We start from the raw sequence: 20,985 nt of genomic DNA, 5'->3' as shown, positions 1-20,985 counted from the left end.
ATTAGATAACCTATACCCTGGCCACTGAGGGGATAACATAACCTATACCCTGGCCACTGAGGGCATTAGATAACCTATACCCTGGCCACTGAGGGGATAAGATAACCTATACCCTGGCCACTGAGGGCATTAGATAACCTATATCCTGGTCACTGAGGGCATTAGATAACCTATACCCTGGGCACTGAGGGGATTAGATAACCTATACCCTGGCCACTGAGGGGATTAGATAACCTATACCCTGGCCACTGAGGGGATAAGATAACCTATACCCTGGTCAATGAGGGATTAGATAACCTATACGCTGGCCACTAGGGGATAAAATAACCTATACCCTGGCCACTGAGGGGATTAGATAACCTATACCCTGGCCACTGAGGGGATTAGAGAACCTATACCCTGGTCACTGAGGGCATTAGATAACATATACCCTAGCCACTGAGGGATTAGATAACCTATACCCTGGCCACTGAGGGGATAAGATAACCTATACCCTGGTCACTGAGGGCATTAGATAACCTATACCCTGGCCACTGAGGGGATTAGATAACCTATACCCTGGTCACTGAGGGGATAAGATAACCTATACCCTGGCAACTGAGGGGATTAGATTACCTATACCCTGGCCATTGAGGGGATAAGATAACCTATACCCTGGCAACTGAGGGGATTAGATAACCTATACCCTGGCCACTGAGGGGATAAGATAACCTATACCCTGGTCAATGAGGGATTAGATAACCTATACGCTGGCCACTAGGGGATAAAATAACCTATACCCTGGCCACTGAGGGGATTAGATAACCTATACCCTGGCCACTGAGGGGATTAGAGAACCTATACCCTGGTCACTGAGGGCATTAGATAACATATACCCTAGCCACTGAGGGGATAAGATAACCTATATCCTGATCACTGAGGGCATTAGATAACCTATTCCCTGGCCACTGGGGGGATAATATAAGCTATATCCTGGCCACTGAGGTGATAATATAACCTATACCCTGGCCACTGAGGGGATTAGATAACCTATACCCTGGTCACTGTGATGATAATATAACCTATATCCTGGCCACTGAGGGGATTAGATAACCTATACCCTGGTCACTGAGGGGATAAGATAACCTATACCCTGGCCACTGAGACAAGAGAAGAAGCAATTGTAAATCCTTGCAAAATATTTTTTGGGGGAAAAAAAACATGCATTTCATTAAAGATTATTTCATCTTTCATCTATACCCTGGCCACTGAGGGGATAAGATAACCTATATCCTAGCCACTGAGGGCATTAGATAACCTATATCCTGGCCACTGAGGGCATTAGATAACCTTTGTCCTCCGGGGCAGCTGAGAATCCCTATGCTGCTGAATCTGTGATCAGTCTATTGCATGGGTCCTCAAACTGCGGCCCTCCAGATGTTGTGAAACTACAAATCCCAGCATGCCTTGCCACAGTTTTGCTATAAGAGAGTGTTAAAACTGTGGCAAGGCATGCTGGGATTTGTAGTTTCACAACATCTGGAGGGCCGCAGTTTGAGGACCCATGGCTATTGCATTTGAGTGATCTGAGACATTTAGACAATGTTCCCCAAGGCCTTTACAGTCCAGGTTCTAACATTATCCATGATTGAGAACCAGTCATTTTTTCCTATTCTCCCAGATCTCCTAGAAGTCTCCCGAAAATCAGTTGGCACACCAGGCCCCCCAGATGGGCAGACAAGCCTTCTGGCATCAAACTCCCCCCCCCCCCCCCAACTTTATAACCTGGAGTATAATGGTGGCGTTTGGGAAACTCTGATGCAAGATGCATGAAATGCTTAATGTTGGATAGATCTACAAAGAGAGCACCTTGTGCAGTGGCTGTGGAATGGTGACTTCCTCTGAGTTACATCCCCGACCCCACAGCAGTGCACTTACCCCCGGTTTCCCCTATGACTAGTTATCTACCGTATCTAAAATATGACAGTTGGAACTAAGAAAATTGCTTAGTCTAACTGGCCCTCCGTTATAAATTGCTGCACGGTGGAGGGTCTGGAATTGAGCATAACATTGAATTCCAGGTGGCTCCGCCCACCCATGTGCAGAACACATGGACGTTTATGGAGCTGTGTAGGATCCAAAGGCAGACACCATGCACATATACTTACACAACTTGTGCTCATCTGCCTGCCCCGGTAGGGCAGTTGGAGGTTCCGGATCTACTTCATACATCCCCAAAGCTGCGTTCCCGTCCTGCAACCACGATTCCTGACTAGATCTCTTCTTACCAGCTACCCAGTGTGACGGCAACGGGGTGGTGGAGACAGAGCTGAACAGCAAAATGCAGACAGCCAGGATAGCCCATAACTTCATCTTAGAAAGACTTCCAAGAAAGGGACCTTGCGGGAGACAAGAGAAGAAGCAATTGTAAATCCTTGCAAAATATTTTTGGGGAAAAAAAAAACATGCATTTCATTAAAGCTTATTTCATCTTTCTCTTGTTATAAATGTTCCCTACAACATCCGCTACAGAGCAGTCTTCTCAGGGGGGTCATTCGGGGATGGAAACCAGGCACCAGATTGCTGAGAGGCAGGTTTAACATGTAAAACATTTATTCATAGGTCTACTATCTCAAACTGTACATGTGGGAGATATCTATGGGCCGGATTCAGCTTTGTCTGAATAGGAACAAAGCACAAAAATGGGCAAAACCATGCTGCAGGAGGGGCAGATGTAACGTGAAGAGAGAGTTAGATTTGGGTGTTCAAACTGAAATCTATATTGTAGTGTAAAAATAATGCTGTCTAACATCTTTGGGCTACATGCAAAAGCAGCCAGTATTTACCCTGCAGAGAAACTATATAAATAAATCCCCCCCCCTTACATAGCAACATGGTTTGTTCCAGACAAAATCACTTGCTTTTGGCTGGTGAGGCACTGGCTAGGGATATCTGCTCTGCTTTGCCCGCGGGTGGCTGTACGCACTTCATAGCCTTATCTCCCTCTCCCACAGCCTAACCTTCCCTCCGACAGCCTAACCCTAACCTCCCCCTCCCACAGCCCAACCTCCCCTCCCATGGCCTAACCATAACCTCCCCCTTCCCACAGCCTAACCTCCCCATTCCCACAGCCTAACCCAGTGCCAGATTAAGCCTTCTGGGGGCCCGGGGCACTTTAGACAGGGGGTCCCCTTGCACTTGTCATTACTGGCCGCAAACTGCATGGGAGAATATTACACTGTCAAAACACAGAGTAAATGCAGTATAAACTTGGTCAATGGGTAACTGCAAGGGAAGGAGATATATATATATATATATATATATATACAGTATATATATATATATATACACACACACACACACACACACACACACACACACACACACACACACACACACACACACACACATACATACCACATGAAAAGCCTGTGTTTGTCCCTCTGCATCTTACTCTGTAGGACTGTAGGAGACCTCACAGTCCCACTGCTGCCTCTGATTAAAAACCCTCCCATGACTAGTCTGCTGCTGCTGTCCTACATGGACCTGAGAAGCATGTAATGAGCTCCACCAATCAGAGCTCAGCACAAACCTCTCAGCCTCTGCCTTCTTGTGCAAAGTGTCATGGGACTTGGTCAACTCCCAGTAATGCACTGCACACTTGTGCAGTCAGTGTGCCTTGGCACCCCATGCTCAGTACCATTAATCATTGTCACATTGGCAGATAGGTGAAGCTGCAGCACTACCCCACTCCCAATAAATGCAAACCACAGGGGGCCCCTAGCAAGAGGGGGGCCCAGGGGTACTGTCCCCTTTTGCCCCTACTTTAATCTGGCCCTGGCCTAACCTCCCCATTCCCACAGCCTAACCTCCCCCTTCCCTTTTTTAGGGAGACTGTGTATGTCTGGAATAGAGATGAGCAAAGCTTCCTAAACTGTTCTTGAACTTCAGGGTAAAGTGAGAGCTGGTATGAGGGAATCTGAGAATCCCATGCCTGATATGCCCTTCAGTGCCTAGTGAAGTGATAAAGTAGAAGGAGATAATGCAGCAGCCAATCAGCTACTCACTGTCAAGTTACAGGCTGGGTTTGAAAAATGAGAGTTAGGAGACGACTGGCTTCTGCATTATTACCACCCTCTTTGTCACCACATTATCAATTCACCAAGCTTAATACATCTGCCCCTATATACTGTATGCTACTTGGGCTGAGTATACCTAACCTGCATATGGGATAGTCCCCTTATCAAAGACAATTTTTATCCTGACTACAACCAAAAACTACTGCGCTACAATACACACGGCTACTGCGCTACAATACACACGGCTACTGCGCTACAATACACACGGCTACTGCGCTACAATACACACGGAACAGTCCTCACACCAGTTTTCAGTGCTAAAACAGTAATTTCCTGAAGAAATGACAGGTACTTGTTTAAAATAAACTAGTTGATGTGCCTGGTTTCAGCCTGGCAAAGGTTGTCTGGGCGGAACATTTTACCCCTTTCACACCCTTCGCACCAATATCCCCGCATAGTGCATATAACTGTCACAGTTTACAGACCACCTAGCAGGTCATATGTTCCAGGTCACCCAGCAGGTACGCCAGCTGTCACATTGTCAAAGAGCACAATCGTGATTCATTGTGATTGGTCGGCTGATGTTTTGCCACAACTAAACAACCAATTACAGCCACCTGAATGCATAACAAGCATCATACAGGATTTTATCTATTTAATCACAATCTGCGTTTTGTACCACATTATCTATTCCTACAATTGCAGGATAATTTAAAGGGGACACAGCATTATTATCTTCACAGGCACAGGCATATATATATATATATATATATATATATATATATATATATATATATAAAAATATAAATGTATACATGCACTCTTTTAACCCTATGAGTGCCAACATCTCTTTGATAGATGTGCAAAATATCAGCGTCACTTACATTTGTTATATAAATTCAAATAAAAAATGTTGTATAAAAAAAGATTATATTTCCTATATAAGGTAAACATTACTGGTCATTATGATGACTAAAATTATTGCGTGGCAATTTTAACACCAATTTTGTCAAACTGGCACTCAGACGGTTAATAACTTGAATTTGCAGAAAGCACAGGCTTCTGAGTCTCTATAGGTGCCGAGCACTTATAAACGCTAAAAAGATATAAATATATATATGTATTGTATCAGCGCAGTGGTTACAGTTTTTCCTTTTTGTCCATTTATCTTAAATAGGGAGTCCTTTACTAACACCATACCGATTGCTGCTTTTGGAAATTATTAAGGAAATATTATATATAATCTTTTACATCATCATTAGCGCCTGGAGTGGTAGTGTTAAATCACTACCATTTTTTTCTTTGATCCGTCTCCCCTGCTGTTGTCTGCATTTATAGTTTCCACTGTATCATGGAACTAGCATGTAAAATTATGTCACCTGGCATATCATGTAATGAGCTGAGGAGCTTTGGAATGCCTCTCTGAGCTCTGTCTTCAATGTTACATCCTCCCCTTTTCCATCCTCTGCCATCGCATGAGAGTCTGAGAGCCAGTCAGTATAACTGGCAGGTATACCTATTTACTCACAATACCCACATTGCTTTGTGCACTTTGTAAATGATATTATTTATCTGCAAAACACCTTTTCTGGTGGCATAGAAGAAAATATAGTACAATATATAATATAATATATAATAATGTAATAATAAAAATAATAATAATAATAATTATTATTATTATTATAATAATAATAATAATAATAATAATATTATACTATACTTTAGCAAAGTTATCTTTGCCTGTTTGGGATTTACCTTTGTGCTGCTCTGGGAGCAGCTTCCAGTGTTGGGAACCTCTAGAAAAGAACCTCTCACCAAGTGATTGCATGTCCAGAATGTAGTAAAAGCAAAGTTTACACTACGAAAATACTCTGTGTGGGAAACACTAGAGCCAAGTATATGCAAAGCAAAAATAGACAATCAGTCCTGCGGCATTAACCCTTTCTTTCATTGCTCTCTGTGAAGCCCCCTTGAAAAGGCTTTCATCCCAACATGGAGACCTACAGTACCTTCCTTTATTCCTTCCTTCCCACTGTCCCTCATTCCTTTATTTCCCCCCCTTATGGATTACTGCATAAATATTTACTTAAAGGAGCGATTTTCAACCTTTCCCATCTCGTGGTCCAACAAACAAGATTGTAAAATGCCAAAGCACACCACAGGGGAAAACACATTGGCCCCCACAGCAAAAAAAAAAAAAAAGCCATTCACCCCGTATGAAAAAATAATCACACTTGTCCTCACAGGTAACGAATATTAAATACATTGGCCCTCACATCTAAACAAGAGAACAGTGAATAACAATTGAGCTGGTGGCGGCTGTAAACTGGACACATCTCTAGATCTGGTGGCACACTTGAGAATAGCTCAAGGCACACTAAGGTGCCGTGGTACAGTGGTTGAAAAATGCTGTCTTAAAGCTTAGCTACATCTATAATGGAGATTCTACCTAATATCTCCACTGCCCCCCTCCTACTACCCCAAGGACCAACAATTTGGGAGAACTCTCCCACCACTATCTCAGAACTGTCTCCATGCCTCTCCACTGACCTCTATAGACACATGGAATTAAAACTTTGGTGGGCTAGCTTGCAAATTACGACCATCTTCTATTACATTCAGAGCATCTGAAGCTGATAGCTTCATCCCATCCTCCTGTTCTCATGGAAAAATGTCTTTAGTCCTGCAAGTTGGAAGCAGGGGTAACCAGGGGCGTAACTAGATATTCGTAGGCCCCATAGCAAAAGTTTGTAGGGCCCCCTATTTAGGTGATAAATGTATGTAAGACATATTAAATTGACAGTAAAGATGGCCCCACTTCAGCTATGGGCCCCATAGCAACTGCACACCTTGCACCTATGGTAGCTACGCCCTTGGGGGTAACAGATTCTCAAATTTACATTTTGGGAGGATGTAATTGGAAAGTGCCAAAGATGAGTTATCATGTGTTATTTCTATGTGGGGTGGTAGGTGAAATATAGGATTTTATTAGACTGTAAGGTGGCAAGAGCAGGGCCCTCTGCCCTTATGTACTCTTCCTTTCCTCACTTACACCATCATCAGCTCCCCACTGTATACAATAGTATAATACCTTTCGGATTGGTTTCCCCACTGCTTATTTGGGTTTTATGACTGCTGATAAGTAGCGCAACTCCCAGGGACATTGGAGGCACTGGCCACCTGGCTCCAGCTGTCAGAGGGGCACCAAGAAAGGAAGAACGAGGGGGCTGATGATCTAGAACAGATCTATTTCCACTTATTTTATAGTAATTTGCTACAGTCACTGATGACTGCTGTCTAAGTTCACAAACCCCCTTTGAAACTCCCTTGATCTGAAGGGTCTTGGAATGTGTTTTAACAAATCAAAGTGTGTGTGTATATGGTGGTCTACAGCGCTGCTGTTTTGTCTTATATGACAAAAGAAAGGAGTGCAGAAGTTGTTCTAAGAAAATTCGCTAATTATAATAAAACTTTTAGGAGGGGGGGGGAGTATCAAAGCTTGGGGAAAGATAAAACTTAGAAAGATAATAACATAACCAATCCATTCTGGTCATCCAACATCCTGTAAAATGGAACATACAGTAGAAGCGGATTGGCTGGTATTTTATCTCTCACAATTTGATCTCCCAAAGCTTGGGTAAAACCCCCATCAGGGCTCTTTTTATTATTATTTGCAGCCACACTTGCAATACGAAATCTGTATTCTCCCAGATGTGCCGCTGGCAAGTCACTGGGACATTAGCACTTGTGCAAGCTGAAACCACTGGGAGGGCAGAGCACCACCTCACCTTCTATTTCACCTCCGGGCGCCTGGTATGAACTTACGCCCCCGCGGCTGTAAGTCACTTACTGTTTGTGTACTTTGTGAGGTACTACAGACTGTGTATATATGTATAAACAAATCATAATGTTAATAATACCAATAATAATTGTGTCTGCTGAGCTGAGTGCATGTCTGTGGATTTCTTTTTATGACCAATCTTAAGTGTCCCTCTGTGGCCACCATCAGGAGGTACTGTATGCACAGGTTTCACGTCTCACAGTGTCACCCATCTCCCATCCTGTTGGCATTATAGACACTTATACAGAATGCCTCGGCTTGCGGTTTGTAACCGGAGATGTGGAGTTAATCTAAGCAGAGCATGTCACAGATAGAGAAATTAAACAGCGCTCAGAGGAGTGTTTAAACTAGTTAGATACCTTTCCAACACATGAGGAATGACCTCAATATTCACCATGCTGCTACTATTTTTATTTACAGGGATAGAAAAATATACTGGACGAGAGAAACTAGACTGGGCATAATATAAAGACATAAGGTGCATTCTAGATGGGCATAAAGTTGGGCATCCAAGACGAAACGAATGATAAATTTGACAAGAGAGGCCGCGATGTGCTGTTACCCATTACGGACAGTCAAACATACCAGTCAGTGTAGGCAGCCATTTTGTGGGCTGGACAAATATTCAGGTCACACAGCCAATCAATTATCTTGGAAACAGTGGAACCTTTTACAGCTAGAAAACAAAATGGCTGCCAAAATGTTTTCTTTTCAACTACACTAATGATCCTTAATCCTGTATCCCAGAACTTGTAGGCTGGAGTTACTACTACTACTACTACTAGAAAGGGGGGACATGATAGAAACTTTCAAATATATCAAGGGTTTTTACAAGGTACAGGTGGGAGACATTCTTCACAGGAAGGGGAGCAACAGAACACGAGGACATGCACTGACACTAGAGGGAGGAAGATTCAGGGGAAATCTGAGGAAGAATTACTTCACAGAAAGAGTAGTAGATAAGTGGAATAGCCTCCCATCAGAGTTGGTAGAGGCAAACACAGTAGTACAATTTAAACATGCTTGGGATAGGCATAGTGATATCCTTACAAAAAAATAAGGATCAAATATGGTTTGAGGTAAGATGTTTAAAAAAGGGGCAGACTAGATGGGCCAAGTGGTTCTTATCTGCCGTCACATTCTATGTTTCTATGTTTACTACTACTAATAATATAACAGCTGTAACAGGAAGTGGCCATCTAAACACTTATTAAATATTGGCATTCATAGTTATGCAACAATGATCCAACAGAACATTAATATGGTGACGTTCATGTTGACAGCAGGACCACATTCTAGACAAAGTTGTACCACAAAACTATAGTAAGTAGGTGTATCAAAGAGACATAAAACAAAGAGAGAAAAAGTACCAGTCAGTCGGTTCCTAACTGTCATTTTACAGGATGTGTTTGAAAAATGACAACGAGGAGCTGGTTTCTGTAGAAAGAGCAACAACTGTGTAAGCCTACATGTGCGATACACATCTAACAACTGTCTATATGTAACACAACGAGGAATAACTCAACAAGCCGGAAAACTCCTTTTGCATTACTAGCAATATAAGATATACTGTAGGGGCAGATGTGTGAAGCCTGATGAAGGAATAAAGTGGTCTGTGATAACGCAGCAGACAATTAGCTCCTAATTGTCATTTTTGAAAACTAAACCGGTTGCTTGACAGTTAGGAGCTGATTGGCTGGTGCGTTATCACCGACCACTTTTTCACGTCATCAGGCTTAATAAATCTGCCGTAAAATGATCAATAATGCAATTACTCATAAATGGCAACAACACACAAACCTCAGTGACAATATATTATCACCATCCTACGCACCACAAAATCACACACATGGCACACATACTTTACATCGATGGCTACATGTGGGATTACCACTACAAGCTAAGCACAGGCTCTCTAAAGGTGGTCATACACTGCTGCAATGTCCATCCGATCACCCCCCAATCACTGATGCCGGGAGGGGGCCGAATCCGGAGATCGTATGTGCAGCACATATTATCTCTGGATCCGATCCGGTTTGAACAGGGCCCCGCATCGAACAGATGTCAAAACACATCCGAATTGGCCGGTATTAATCCGATCCGACGGCCAGATCCATCAGAATCGGCTGAAAATAGGCCTAATCGGACCTGCTTATGGGGGGGTCTAAATAAGAGAGACAGATGCGCTATATCTGGACAATGAGAAATTGTAACAGAAGAGAAATGAAATATAAACAACAACAAAAACAACAATGTTATTAATAATAATAATAATAATAGCGGCAATTATATTATAATTTGATATTTATATCTGATGCTTTTAATCAACTCATACAGTCTGATACATGGACATCAAACTGCTCAGTGCCGCACAATGTAGAAAAGTTTGTGAAGACTCTTTTAAAGTACAGTTGAAGTCTTCCCATCCCACAAGTGTTTTACATTAGACACGCCATGGCAATGTGTTCCTGCTAAACTGTACCGTGCGCAAGGCTGTTTCCATTTCCTACTTCAAAGCCAATTTAAATGAAGGGATTAAAAATGATTGGATAGTATTGTATGTGCTTTGGTTTTATATTGAACGCAAAAGTTTTGTTATTTTTTTATTGGGGGGGGGGGGATGCTAAAATAAATAAATTGTTTTCACATTTATTCGTCACCCGGTAAGGCTGATCTGGAACACGCCCCAGAATGGTTTACACCACGACTGAGGCTTGTTCTGAATCCAAACCAGTGTCTGTTTATTCATAGAAGATAACAATAGGCGGATGAATAGGGGTCAGGGCGGGGACTGGGTGTGTATATTTTCTGTTTTGAAATACAACACTGTAATGAAAACCACTTACGGCGCTTCATTGACAGGACCCTTATCTTTTGTGCATTTTAGGCTGAAATCAAGAACTATTTTCTTTGGCTGCTTATTTTATGTGAGGATAACCAAGAGGACGAAACGCGTTGTGTAACAGAAGAGAGCACAACAAAATGCTAAACATTGGTCACTTGTTATGTAGAACAATTTACTGTTGGCATCCTCTAACTATACTCTAATCTCTGATGTAAAACTGCTGGGGGTTAGGATAGGGGTTCCCAAGGGTGCAACGAGAAACTTGCATGTAGGGTGGCTAGTCCTGGAATCGGGATCGGTGGGATCCCGGGATTTGGCCCCCAAAAGTCTAGGATTTCAATCCCAGGATTAGAGCTTCCAATCCCGGGATTTCTAGATTACACTGCGCATGCGTAATTTAATGCCAAATGCTGCCCGGCTGGTCCCGATGCCCGGCCTGCAGCACTATGCAGTGCAACTGTCAGAGGTCACGCTGCGCAGGCCGCACAGCCGCTCTGCCCGCCCACAGGTGCACTGCATGCTCCCAGACGCGCCTCCAGCTCCCTGGTCGGCGGTCCAGTTCCCAGCTAACCGGTGCCCGCACAGATCCTGGCTGCTCCCGCCCACACCCTGCCATAAAGGTAATGGTGGGGTATTTTGTTTTGTTTATTAGGGACGCCAATCCCAGGATCCCGGGAATCCTGGGATTGGGCATTTTTCAATCCTGAATTCTGGGATTGAAAATATGCCTGGGATTGGCATCCCTACTTGCATGGTGCCTTGGGTTAGTGGTCCAGGCCAAAAACAAATTATAGTCAAAGTGATAGGAAAAGCCAGTGGCTGCCAGTCATAAAATATGAGAACAATTACAATACAACTGTGACCATCACCAACACACAGCTGAACCTAGGGGTGACAGGTAAGCACAACGTATTTCATTTTTTTTAAACACATAATTAACCCTTTGAGTGCCAAAATCTCTGTGAGAGATGTGCAAAATATCTGCTAAAAATGCCGGCGTCATTCACATTGGTTATATAAATTCAAATTAAAAATGTCATGCAAAAAAAAAAAAAAAGATTTTATTGGCTATATAAAGGTAACATTACAGGTCATTATGATGAATACAAATGTTTGCTTGGTAATTTTCACACCTATTTGACAAATTCGCTCGGCACTCGAAGGGTTAATAATAAACTTAAAAAAACAAAACACAATGCTGATACCCTTGGGCTCCGTTACTCAAGAAAGTCTGGGAACCGGTGTTAGGGGATAAATAGCCAGGGAGAAGATTTACCGAAACTTAGAGAGAGATAAAGTGGAAAGAAATATAATACCAACCAATCAGCTTCTGTCATTTTGCAGGATGTTTTTGAGAAAATGAGAGAAGCTGTTTGGTTGGTACTTTATCTCTTTTTTGATAAATCTCACCCACATTAAATTTAGTAACTATATTGCCTTGGATGCAATGTCTATAATGAAGCCAATAAATAAAGGCATTATTTATTTATTTATATTTATTTATTTATTTGTATAGCGCACACATATACCACGGCGCTTTACAGTGAATATTTAGTCGTTCACATCCCTCTCCATCCCCAGTGAAGCTTACAGTCTATATGCATACATACATACATACATACATACATACATCAGGCAGAACGGAATTAATCATATAGGCTAACTAGTCACTAACTACGAATACATACTAAATACTACTAATAATACATAATAAATATTAAGAATTTTACAGCACTGTCAAACATGTCAGCACTAAATAGTGCATATTAATGACTTCCACATATACCGTGACTTTAAAGGCTGCATTTGAAAAAATACAATATATTGCAGCCTAGCTACAATGTATCTTTTTTTTATCATTTTTCTTATTTTGCAAGACATTGATGTTGTCGTACAGGTTAATAGAGGGGTGTCATTCCGCCACCTGCCACTAGAGGCCGCTAGAGTACACTTTGACATGTCTACAGGACGCACATGGACGCGAGAAGCATTTTTATGAGTGCGGTTCCCAGCTCGCAGTCATATGTGATCAATAGACGCGGAATATGTTGTCACGCTAATTCCAACTGACTGGCAAGTTACATTCAGTAGCATTAACCAAGTGTATTAAGAAATGTGCATTAAAACAATAACTTGGGTGTCACAAGCCTGATCAAGTTTTAAGGCATCGCTGCAAATTTTAGAGGACACACAACGGGGGCTCATATCTATACAGTGTATATTTATATATAGAAAGCCAACAATGCATGAGAAATAAAACTCTCTGCAATAATGTGTGTTTTAAAGCGAGGATTCCAAAGTGATACATTTAGTGACAATATATAGTCTACAGAATATTGCAGCTATGACAATGTAGACTCTTAAAGTATACATTTGATTAAACATAAGTTCTAAGCTTTGGAAGAGTGTATAATATATATAATAGATTGCAGGACCACAGGGGGATCAACCCAACCTGCCTTCTTGTGTTGCATCAAACAGGAGGATGTGCTTTTGTTAAATCGGGCGTATGTTTGTCATTGTAGAGAACAGCAATGCACCAACTACACACACAGACCACACATACACAACAATCTCACCCACTTGGGGCGTCATAGGGAGAGGAGCCCGAGGCAAAGCCCAGCACCGTTCCTGGTGACAGACAGGGGTACAGCTAGAAGTGACTTGTTACTGGAGGCACTTCTACCTCAATGTGGGGGGACCACAGAGCTAAATCATTCTCCAGCTGCTACAGAGAGAACTACAGATCTCATTCAGTGTGCATGCTGCAACTTCTAGTGCCCCAGGTTGTACATACACATACACTTTCCTGTATATATTTACAACGTCCCCCTAGATGACTAGATGAAATGATTTGTCGTTTTCATTTTGAACCGTTGTTGGATTATTTTTGCAAAAAACAAATAAACTAACGGCTCTATATCAATGTAGATATTTAAATAAATAAGAATAGTAAATAAATACATAAATAGTCAATAATTAAAAATGATGTTACACTGCATGTTAGTGTTTGGAACCTTGTTGCATGTTAGTTGTGTTTGGAACCTTGTTACATTGTTGCATAGAAGTTGTTACACTTCATGTTAGTGTTTGGAACCTTGTGACATCGTGTCATGTTATTTGTGTCACGAACCTTGTTACATTTTTGCATATGGAACGTTGTTACACGTCATGTTAATGTTTGGAACATTGTTGCATGTTAGTGGTGTTTGGAACGTTTTTACATTATTTACTAATATTTTCATATTAGTGTTTGCTACATGTGTCATGTTATTTGTGTCAGTCACCTTGTTACAGTGTTGCATGTTAGTGTTGGAGCCTTGTTACATTGTTGCATGTTAGAGGATGGAACCTTGTTACATTGTTGCATGTTAGTGTTAGAACCTTGTTACATTGTTGCATGTTAGTGTTAGAACTTAGTTACATGTTAGTGTTTGGAACCTTGTTACATTGTTGCATGTTAGTGGTGGAACGGTATAAGAGGGCGCCCAGGTGCAGCCCGGAGCCTCCTAGGGACACCTACCGTTTGTGTGGCCTCTCCAGCCCTGAGATGGACATGAATCCGGACCGTGGGGAATGAGAAGTGACTGGCTGGGAGTCCAGGTGTGCTAACAACTTGTCCTAGAAGAAGTGTCCTCCTGGGCTAGGGGGTTGGGGGGCAAAGATCTGACCACAGTGGTGGGCAGGTGAGTCGGACTGATCTTCAGCCCTGCAAAAATGAGAAAAGGGAACCGGCTGCAACACCGTGTCCTCTCCTTATCCCCTCCAAATGGATCAACCAGAGAAACAGAGGCAGCAGCAAAAATTCTGCATGGTGTGGATCTGGAGGCTAAAATCCTTGTGAGGAATCCAATAACCACAAACCATCAACAACTGCTGCGAGTCAGATGAAGACATGGGGGCTCCTGTAACAGCAGCTGCTGGTCCCAGGGAGATCACAGCTGAGGGGAGGGTAGGTAACACCCCAGGCAGGTCACTAAGGAGAAATCACCAGGGCTGGAGATTGCTGCAAAAGCAAGTAGACTTTCTCCTGGCACAGATATGGGTACATTGCACAAGATAAAGATCCAATTGGCATGTGTGGAGAGAGACTGATGATCACTTCTGCAATCCTACAAAGTGAGAGTCCCCCTGCTGCTGTCCTGCCTGTGCTGGGAGCACTTGCTGAGCTGAGAGTGGAAGCAGTGCTGGCTGCAGGGCAGATGTGGAGAAGTCCACATGAAAGGGAATATTTGCCAAGTGGAATAGCGATGGGGATGGATTTATAGGCTCCCTGTGCGTGACGTGCTGCAGGGGGGTCTCCTCCCATTGGCTCTACCACTTCAACGCATCCAGGACCTTCTCCAGAGTTTCTGAATATCTCACTGGTGAAGTCAATGTTCTAAAATCATTTATTTTACTCTGGATGCATCAGGGGGGTGGAGGAGGTGGCCTGGTGGTGTGTGTGTGTGTGTGGGGGGGGGGGGGGGGGGGGGGGTGGGGGGGGGTGGGGGTGGTGTTTGACTGGTATTTGGGGGGACACCCTGATTGATATCACAGTAGTTCTTCTGTCCAGGTCATAATTAATGTTATTTCCCAGGCAGATAATTATTGTCCCATAGTAATTCAGAGGGAACTTAAGGGTTACTTGTGCCGGGCTGTGAGTGATTTGTGCCCATGTTAGGGACTGGGGCTTATTTCCATAGAGTGCCTGATTCTCTGTGACAGCTCCCATGCTGCCTGCTGAACCAATGGTACATATTTCCGACAGTAGTAATGTGACACGATGCAAATCAGCCGGTGTGCACAGATGAGCAGCCTACACACTGCACACTGCACTGGCAGATAAGGGGTCTGCTGCTCTCTGCTATTAACTCATGCTCTGCTGGCACAGACTGACCAACAGGTGTCCAGTCACATCCAAACCAGCTGCAATATTAATGATTGATGGGTAATAATGATATTATTATATACAGTATTATTACTAGGTGTCACAATGCTACTGTATGTCATTCCTTCTGTTTGCAGAGCTGCCTCATTGGCTGTTGGGTTGCATTATTGAGTAATTGGAACCATTTGATGACATTTATGTACAGTATGTGTGGGATCTATGATGTTTGTTGTGTGCTGGTATATGGCACTTAATAGAGGCTGTGCCTGGAGTTACTGTGACTGACAGATCCATCTGCCAATCAGTATGTGAAGTGATTGGCAGATGCATTACTGAGGGTTGCGTAGACGAGATAGAGGCTGTCAGGTTCCTGAGATTGGCTTGTTGGAATAGTCAAATAAAAGAAGAAGGGGCTCTTGGGAAATGTGAATTGCATGGTGGGGATGATTGCCCCTCCCACTGTTATTCTGTAGTATTATGACATCACAGAACATCCACCTGTAAACAGATCTGCTGTCATCCTGCAGCCAGGTTACTCTGATTGGGGGGGGGGGGGGCATTGGGGGGTTCGTTGGTCGGCAATGTCTAGGTCCACACAGGGGCGTAACTAGATATCCATAGGCTCCATAGCAAAGTTTGTAATGGCCCTTACACGGTGTCCATGTCAACATAGGTCGACATAGACACCAAAACCTTAAAAACTCACATCGACCGTATTCATGTCGAGCATGTCCATGTCAACCAAGGGTATGTCGGTCATTGTTAAGTGTTGACCACTAGTGGTCGTCCTATACCTTGCCTATAATCTATACCATAACCACATTAGCGATGGACATAGCGTTGTTTCAGAACCATCAATGTTTTTGGTTGCAATAAGGTGGTTTTACCATTTGATGGTTACAGCCATGACCCAGACCCATTATGGACCCGCCCCCAGGCCCTTCCCTAGCCGCCCACCCTGCAGATGTTTGCAAATGCACAAATCATATGATCTTTTTCCCTATCAAATTGTTTTCATGTGACGGTCACTTACCATTGCATTGAAAGCAGAGGTGGAACTACCATTGGTGCAGCCGGTGCATTGCACCTGGGCCCCTGAGGAATAAGGGGCCCACTCCTATCCAAACCAAACAATGAGTTATCCCTTGGCCCTCTTGCAGACCTTTTGGTGCACTGTTGGATGAATGGCCCAGTGCAGGGTGGTTCCCACTGCCCCAGGGACCTGGCCCTTACCTTAGAGAGGCGGGGCTGACCTTGTGTTCCAGACTGACAGGGGCTGCCACCTATCAGCGCTGATGATCACAGTCACATGCTGCATCTAATTATCAGACAGCTGTACATTGTTTCTGATTCATTTCTGTCTGCGACTTAAAGGCAGCTCACACCCGGTGTAACTGTCACTGTCAGAGTATGTCTGACCGAGTGCCAAACTGAGCAACGCCAAGGGGTTGGAGGCTTGTCACAGACAGAGCAGAGGCCACTGTGTTCCTACAGCCACCATGGTACATGCCCCTTGTTCTCTGCACCATGCAGGACACTGTGCTTGTACCTATCACCTACTGTCTTCCCCTGTCACTCTCTCCCTGTCACACTCTGCCTCCCCCTGCCTTACACTGTCACCCTCTGCCTCTCCCTGTGCCCCACTTATTGTCTCTGTCACACTCTGCCTCTCCCTTCCTTACACTGTCACCCTCTGCCTCTTCCTGTCACCCACTCTTTCTCCCTGTCACACTCTGCCTCCCTCTGCCTTACACTGTCACCGTCTGCCTCTCCCTGTCACCCACTCTTTCTCCCTGTCACACTCTGCATCCCCCTGCCTCTTCCTGTCACCCTCTGCCTTTCCCTGTCACCCACTGCTGTGTTGCATATTGAATTGGGGTAGACGATAGGGGCCTAAATGATATTTTTGCACCAGCGCCCACAAAGCACAAGCTCCGCCATTAATCAAAAGATTCAAAGGCGAATGCCAGCCATCATTTGATGGTGACTTCCGATGTCCATCTAAGATAGATAAGATAATACGGTACTTGTTTAGTTTCACGGTGGCAGCACGAGGACGCTGAAGCTATGAATATTGGCAGCTTGCCAAACTGCCTTAAGCTGCGCTATCAGCGTAGCGACTGTTTGAATGAAGAGGCGCTCCATCTGTGCGATACGTAGGAGCGCCTCGGACGCCTCAGCAGCAATGCAGTGATACCCTCCTGCCTCTTACCTCGGAGTAGCTATTGCTACGTGGATATCTTCACATGTATCCCGCGTCCCCTCGCTGGGGATCGCTGCGCTCGCCACACTATATAAAATCAACTCCAGTATATAACATGGAGCACTGGCAAATGCCTCCTTCATTGTGCATGATACACAATTGCGTCTGCACCCTCTCTTTGGGGAAAACGGTCATCTGTCAGACCAAACTTAGGTCGACAGTCATTTGGTCGACCCCGGAAGGTCGACTGTCCCCAAGATCGAAAGGGTTAAATGTCGACATGGCTCAAGGTCGACATGACTTAAGGTCGACATGGGCCAAGGTCGACATGGTTTTAGGTCGACAGTCATTAGGTCGACATGAGTTTTTCACTGTTTTTTGAGCCGACATGTGGCGACAGGCGGTATTTCATGCCCTACCATCCACTAGGGCGTGGTGGGAGAATAAAATAGTGTGCCGAGCGCAGCGAGGCACCGTGCCCGGACCATTGTGAGCGAAGCGAGCGATGCGAGGGGCTGCGGTTTAACTCCAACTGTGTCCATGTCGACTGTGTCGACATTCGGGTAAAAAAACAGTGAAAACTCGACCTAATGACTGTCATGTCGACCTTGAGCCATGTCGAACTTTAACCCTGTCGACCTTGGGGACAGTCGACCTTCCGGGGTCGACCTAATGACTGTAGACCTAAGTCTGTTCTGACAGATGTACCTCTTTGGACAGGATAGGCACGCACTGCTCAGACTCAGGAGTCTCATTGCTGGAGCGTCTGAGACGCTTCTACATATCACAAAGATGGAGCGCCTCTCCGCCGGCGCCCACCTAATCCCCTCTCCACAGGAGAGAGGATATCATGCGGGCACAAGCGCTGTGTGAGAGGCACTCACTAGGCTTCACAGGAGCTAGGAGTAGCAGCGCTGCGCTGCCTTGGAGGAGTCAGCGTAGGACGCTGATAAAGTACATTACAGAAGTAAGGCAGCTGGCGAGCTGCCAAGATTCATAGCTAGAGTGGGCTCGTGCTGCCGCCGTGAAACTAAACAAGTACCGATAATAGTTTATTGTCATTGTAAAACAACAAAATTGTAAAACAACGAAATTACAGTCTAGGTCACAAAGAAATGCAATTTAACAATTTTGGTTAAAATCGACAATTGCCGCTGGGAAAAAGCTATTCTTTATTTGAGATGTCCTTGACCTGATACACCTTAGCCGTTTTTTAGATGGTAAAAAGGAGACGATATGATAATAAGGATGAGAACAATACTGAACGATGCTATTTCTTTTTCGCCTACAATTCCTAATAAAAATGTCCTCAATAGAAGACAAATCGCAACCAATAGACGTGGGCATTACCCAATCTTTAGTGGGCATCGACAACCAATGTTTATCAAACATAAGGGCAGATGTATTAAGCCTGGATAAGCGCTAAACTGGAGATAAAGTGAAAGGAGAAAAAGCACCAGCCAATCAACTCCCAACTGTCATTTTCAAACACAGGGGCAGATTAATTAAGCTCGGAGAAGTGATAAACTGTCTGGTTTTTATCACCGACCAATCAGCTCCCACCTGTGAAGCTACAGGCTTGGTTTGAAAAATGACAGGTAAGGGCTGATTGGCAGGTGATAAAAACCAGACAGTTTATCACTTCACCGAGCTTAATAAATCTACCCCACAGTTCATTGGCTGGTGCTTTATCTCCTTTAACTTTATCTCCAGTTTATCTATTCTTCAGGCTTAATACACCTGCCCCATAGGGCCTTATTCAGATCTGATTGCAGTACAAATTTGTTCTCATAATGGGCAAAACCATGTGCACTGCAGGTGGGGCAAATGTAACATGTGCAGAGAGAGTTACATTTGGGTGGGGTGTGTTGAAACTGAAATATAAATTGCAGTGTAGAAAAACTGCAGCCAGTATTTTCCCTGCACAGAAACAAAATAAGTCACACACATCTAACTCTCTCTATACATGTTCCCTCTGCCCCACCTGCAGTGCACATGGTTTTGACCATTTTGAGAACAAATTTTTACAGATCTGAAAAGGCTCATTCTTTCGATGGCTTGCTTCTGTTGGTGGACGGATTTACATTGATATGAACATTCCGATGTTTCACCATTATCAATAGCTGAGTTCTGATGGTGATGCATTTACTGGTCTCTCCCCTGCCCCACCACTTGGAACCATCCTCCAGTCAACTGTCCTATACCCCCACTCACTGTGGTTGGCCCATCACAGTCACATGGCAGCATTTGTGCTGCCCACATAGGTGTGTGCACATTAAGTGTTAGGGGTGCACAGGCACCCCCAAATGCTGTGCCCAATGGGCAATGCTAGACACGCCCAATAGGTGTGCTAGACACACCCCTTTGAAAGTGCACCCACTAATAAAATGGGCTTTGCACACCTATAGCTGCCCATCGATAGTTCAGACCATTTGTAGGTTTTCTGTTGATGGTTACCAATTACGGTACAGCTCAAGCTTTTGTCCATGCTGCTCCCAAAGAATATCCAAGACTTGCCAACTAAAATTGTCATATTGCTGGTTCTCAACATGTGGAATTTTCATGGTCCCCGGACCCAGACTGTGGCTGAATTTGTAATTGCCCTGATAAATGCACATAGCAGCAGCACAGCGAGATAGAACTGGCTGCTATCCTCTGTTGGGGAACTGGATGGCTGACAGACAGATATTGACATCATTGCCTGTCCTCCCTAGTATTACCCAATGCCCTACTGTCCCTATTCCTTCCCTGTCCTCCCCAGTATTACCCAATGTCCTACTGTCCCTATTCCTTCCCTGTCCTCCCTAGTATTACCCAATGCCCTACTGCCCCTATTCCTTCCCTGTCCTCCCTAGTATTATTCAATGTCCTACTGTCCCTATTCCTTCCCTGTCCTCCCCAGTATTACCCAATGCCCTACTGTTCCTATTCCTTCCCTGTCCTCCCCAGTATTATCCAATGCCCTACTGTCCCTATTCCTTCCCTGTCCTCCCTAGAATTATCCAATGTCCTACTGTCCCTATTCCTTTCCTGCCCTCCCTAGTATTACCAAATGCCCTACTGTCCCTATTCCTTCCCTGTCCTCCCTAATATTATTCAATGCCCTACTGTCCCTATTTCTTCCCTGTCCTCCCCAGTATTATCCAATGCCCTACTGTCCCTATTCCT

The 20,985-nt window shown here is 44.1% G+C and overlaps 1 protein-coding gene across 1 annotated transcript in view; it reads right to left on the bottom strand.

Annotated features, from left to right (window-relative positions):
- Positions 1-14,963, bottom strand: part of GDNF (glial cell derived neurotrophic factor) — a 32,740-nt gene extending 17,777 nt beyond the window's left edge. The window contains exons 1-2 of the mRNA XM_083154573.1: positions 14,268-14,963; positions 2,148-2,378 (exon numbers count right to left, since the gene is read on the bottom strand). Of these exons, the coding sequence (XP_083010699.1) occupies positions 2,148-2,352 (205 nt within the window). The 5' untranslated portion in view covers positions 2,353-2,378; positions 14,268-14,963. The remainder of the gene's footprint in view (positions 1-2,147; positions 2,379-14,267) is intronic.
- Positions 14,964-20,985: the final 6,022 nt, after the last annotated feature.

This window comes from Crinia signifera, chromosome 1, assembly GCF_055691185.1.
Source record: "Crinia signifera chromosome 1, ASM5569118v1, whole genome shotgun sequence".
Taxonomy (NCBI): Eukaryota; Metazoa; Chordata; class Amphibia; order Anura; family Myobatrachidae; genus Crinia; species Crinia signifera.
The sequence above is the reverse complement of the archived record's forward strand: the minus strand, read 5'-3'. Positions and strand labels throughout refer to the sequence as shown.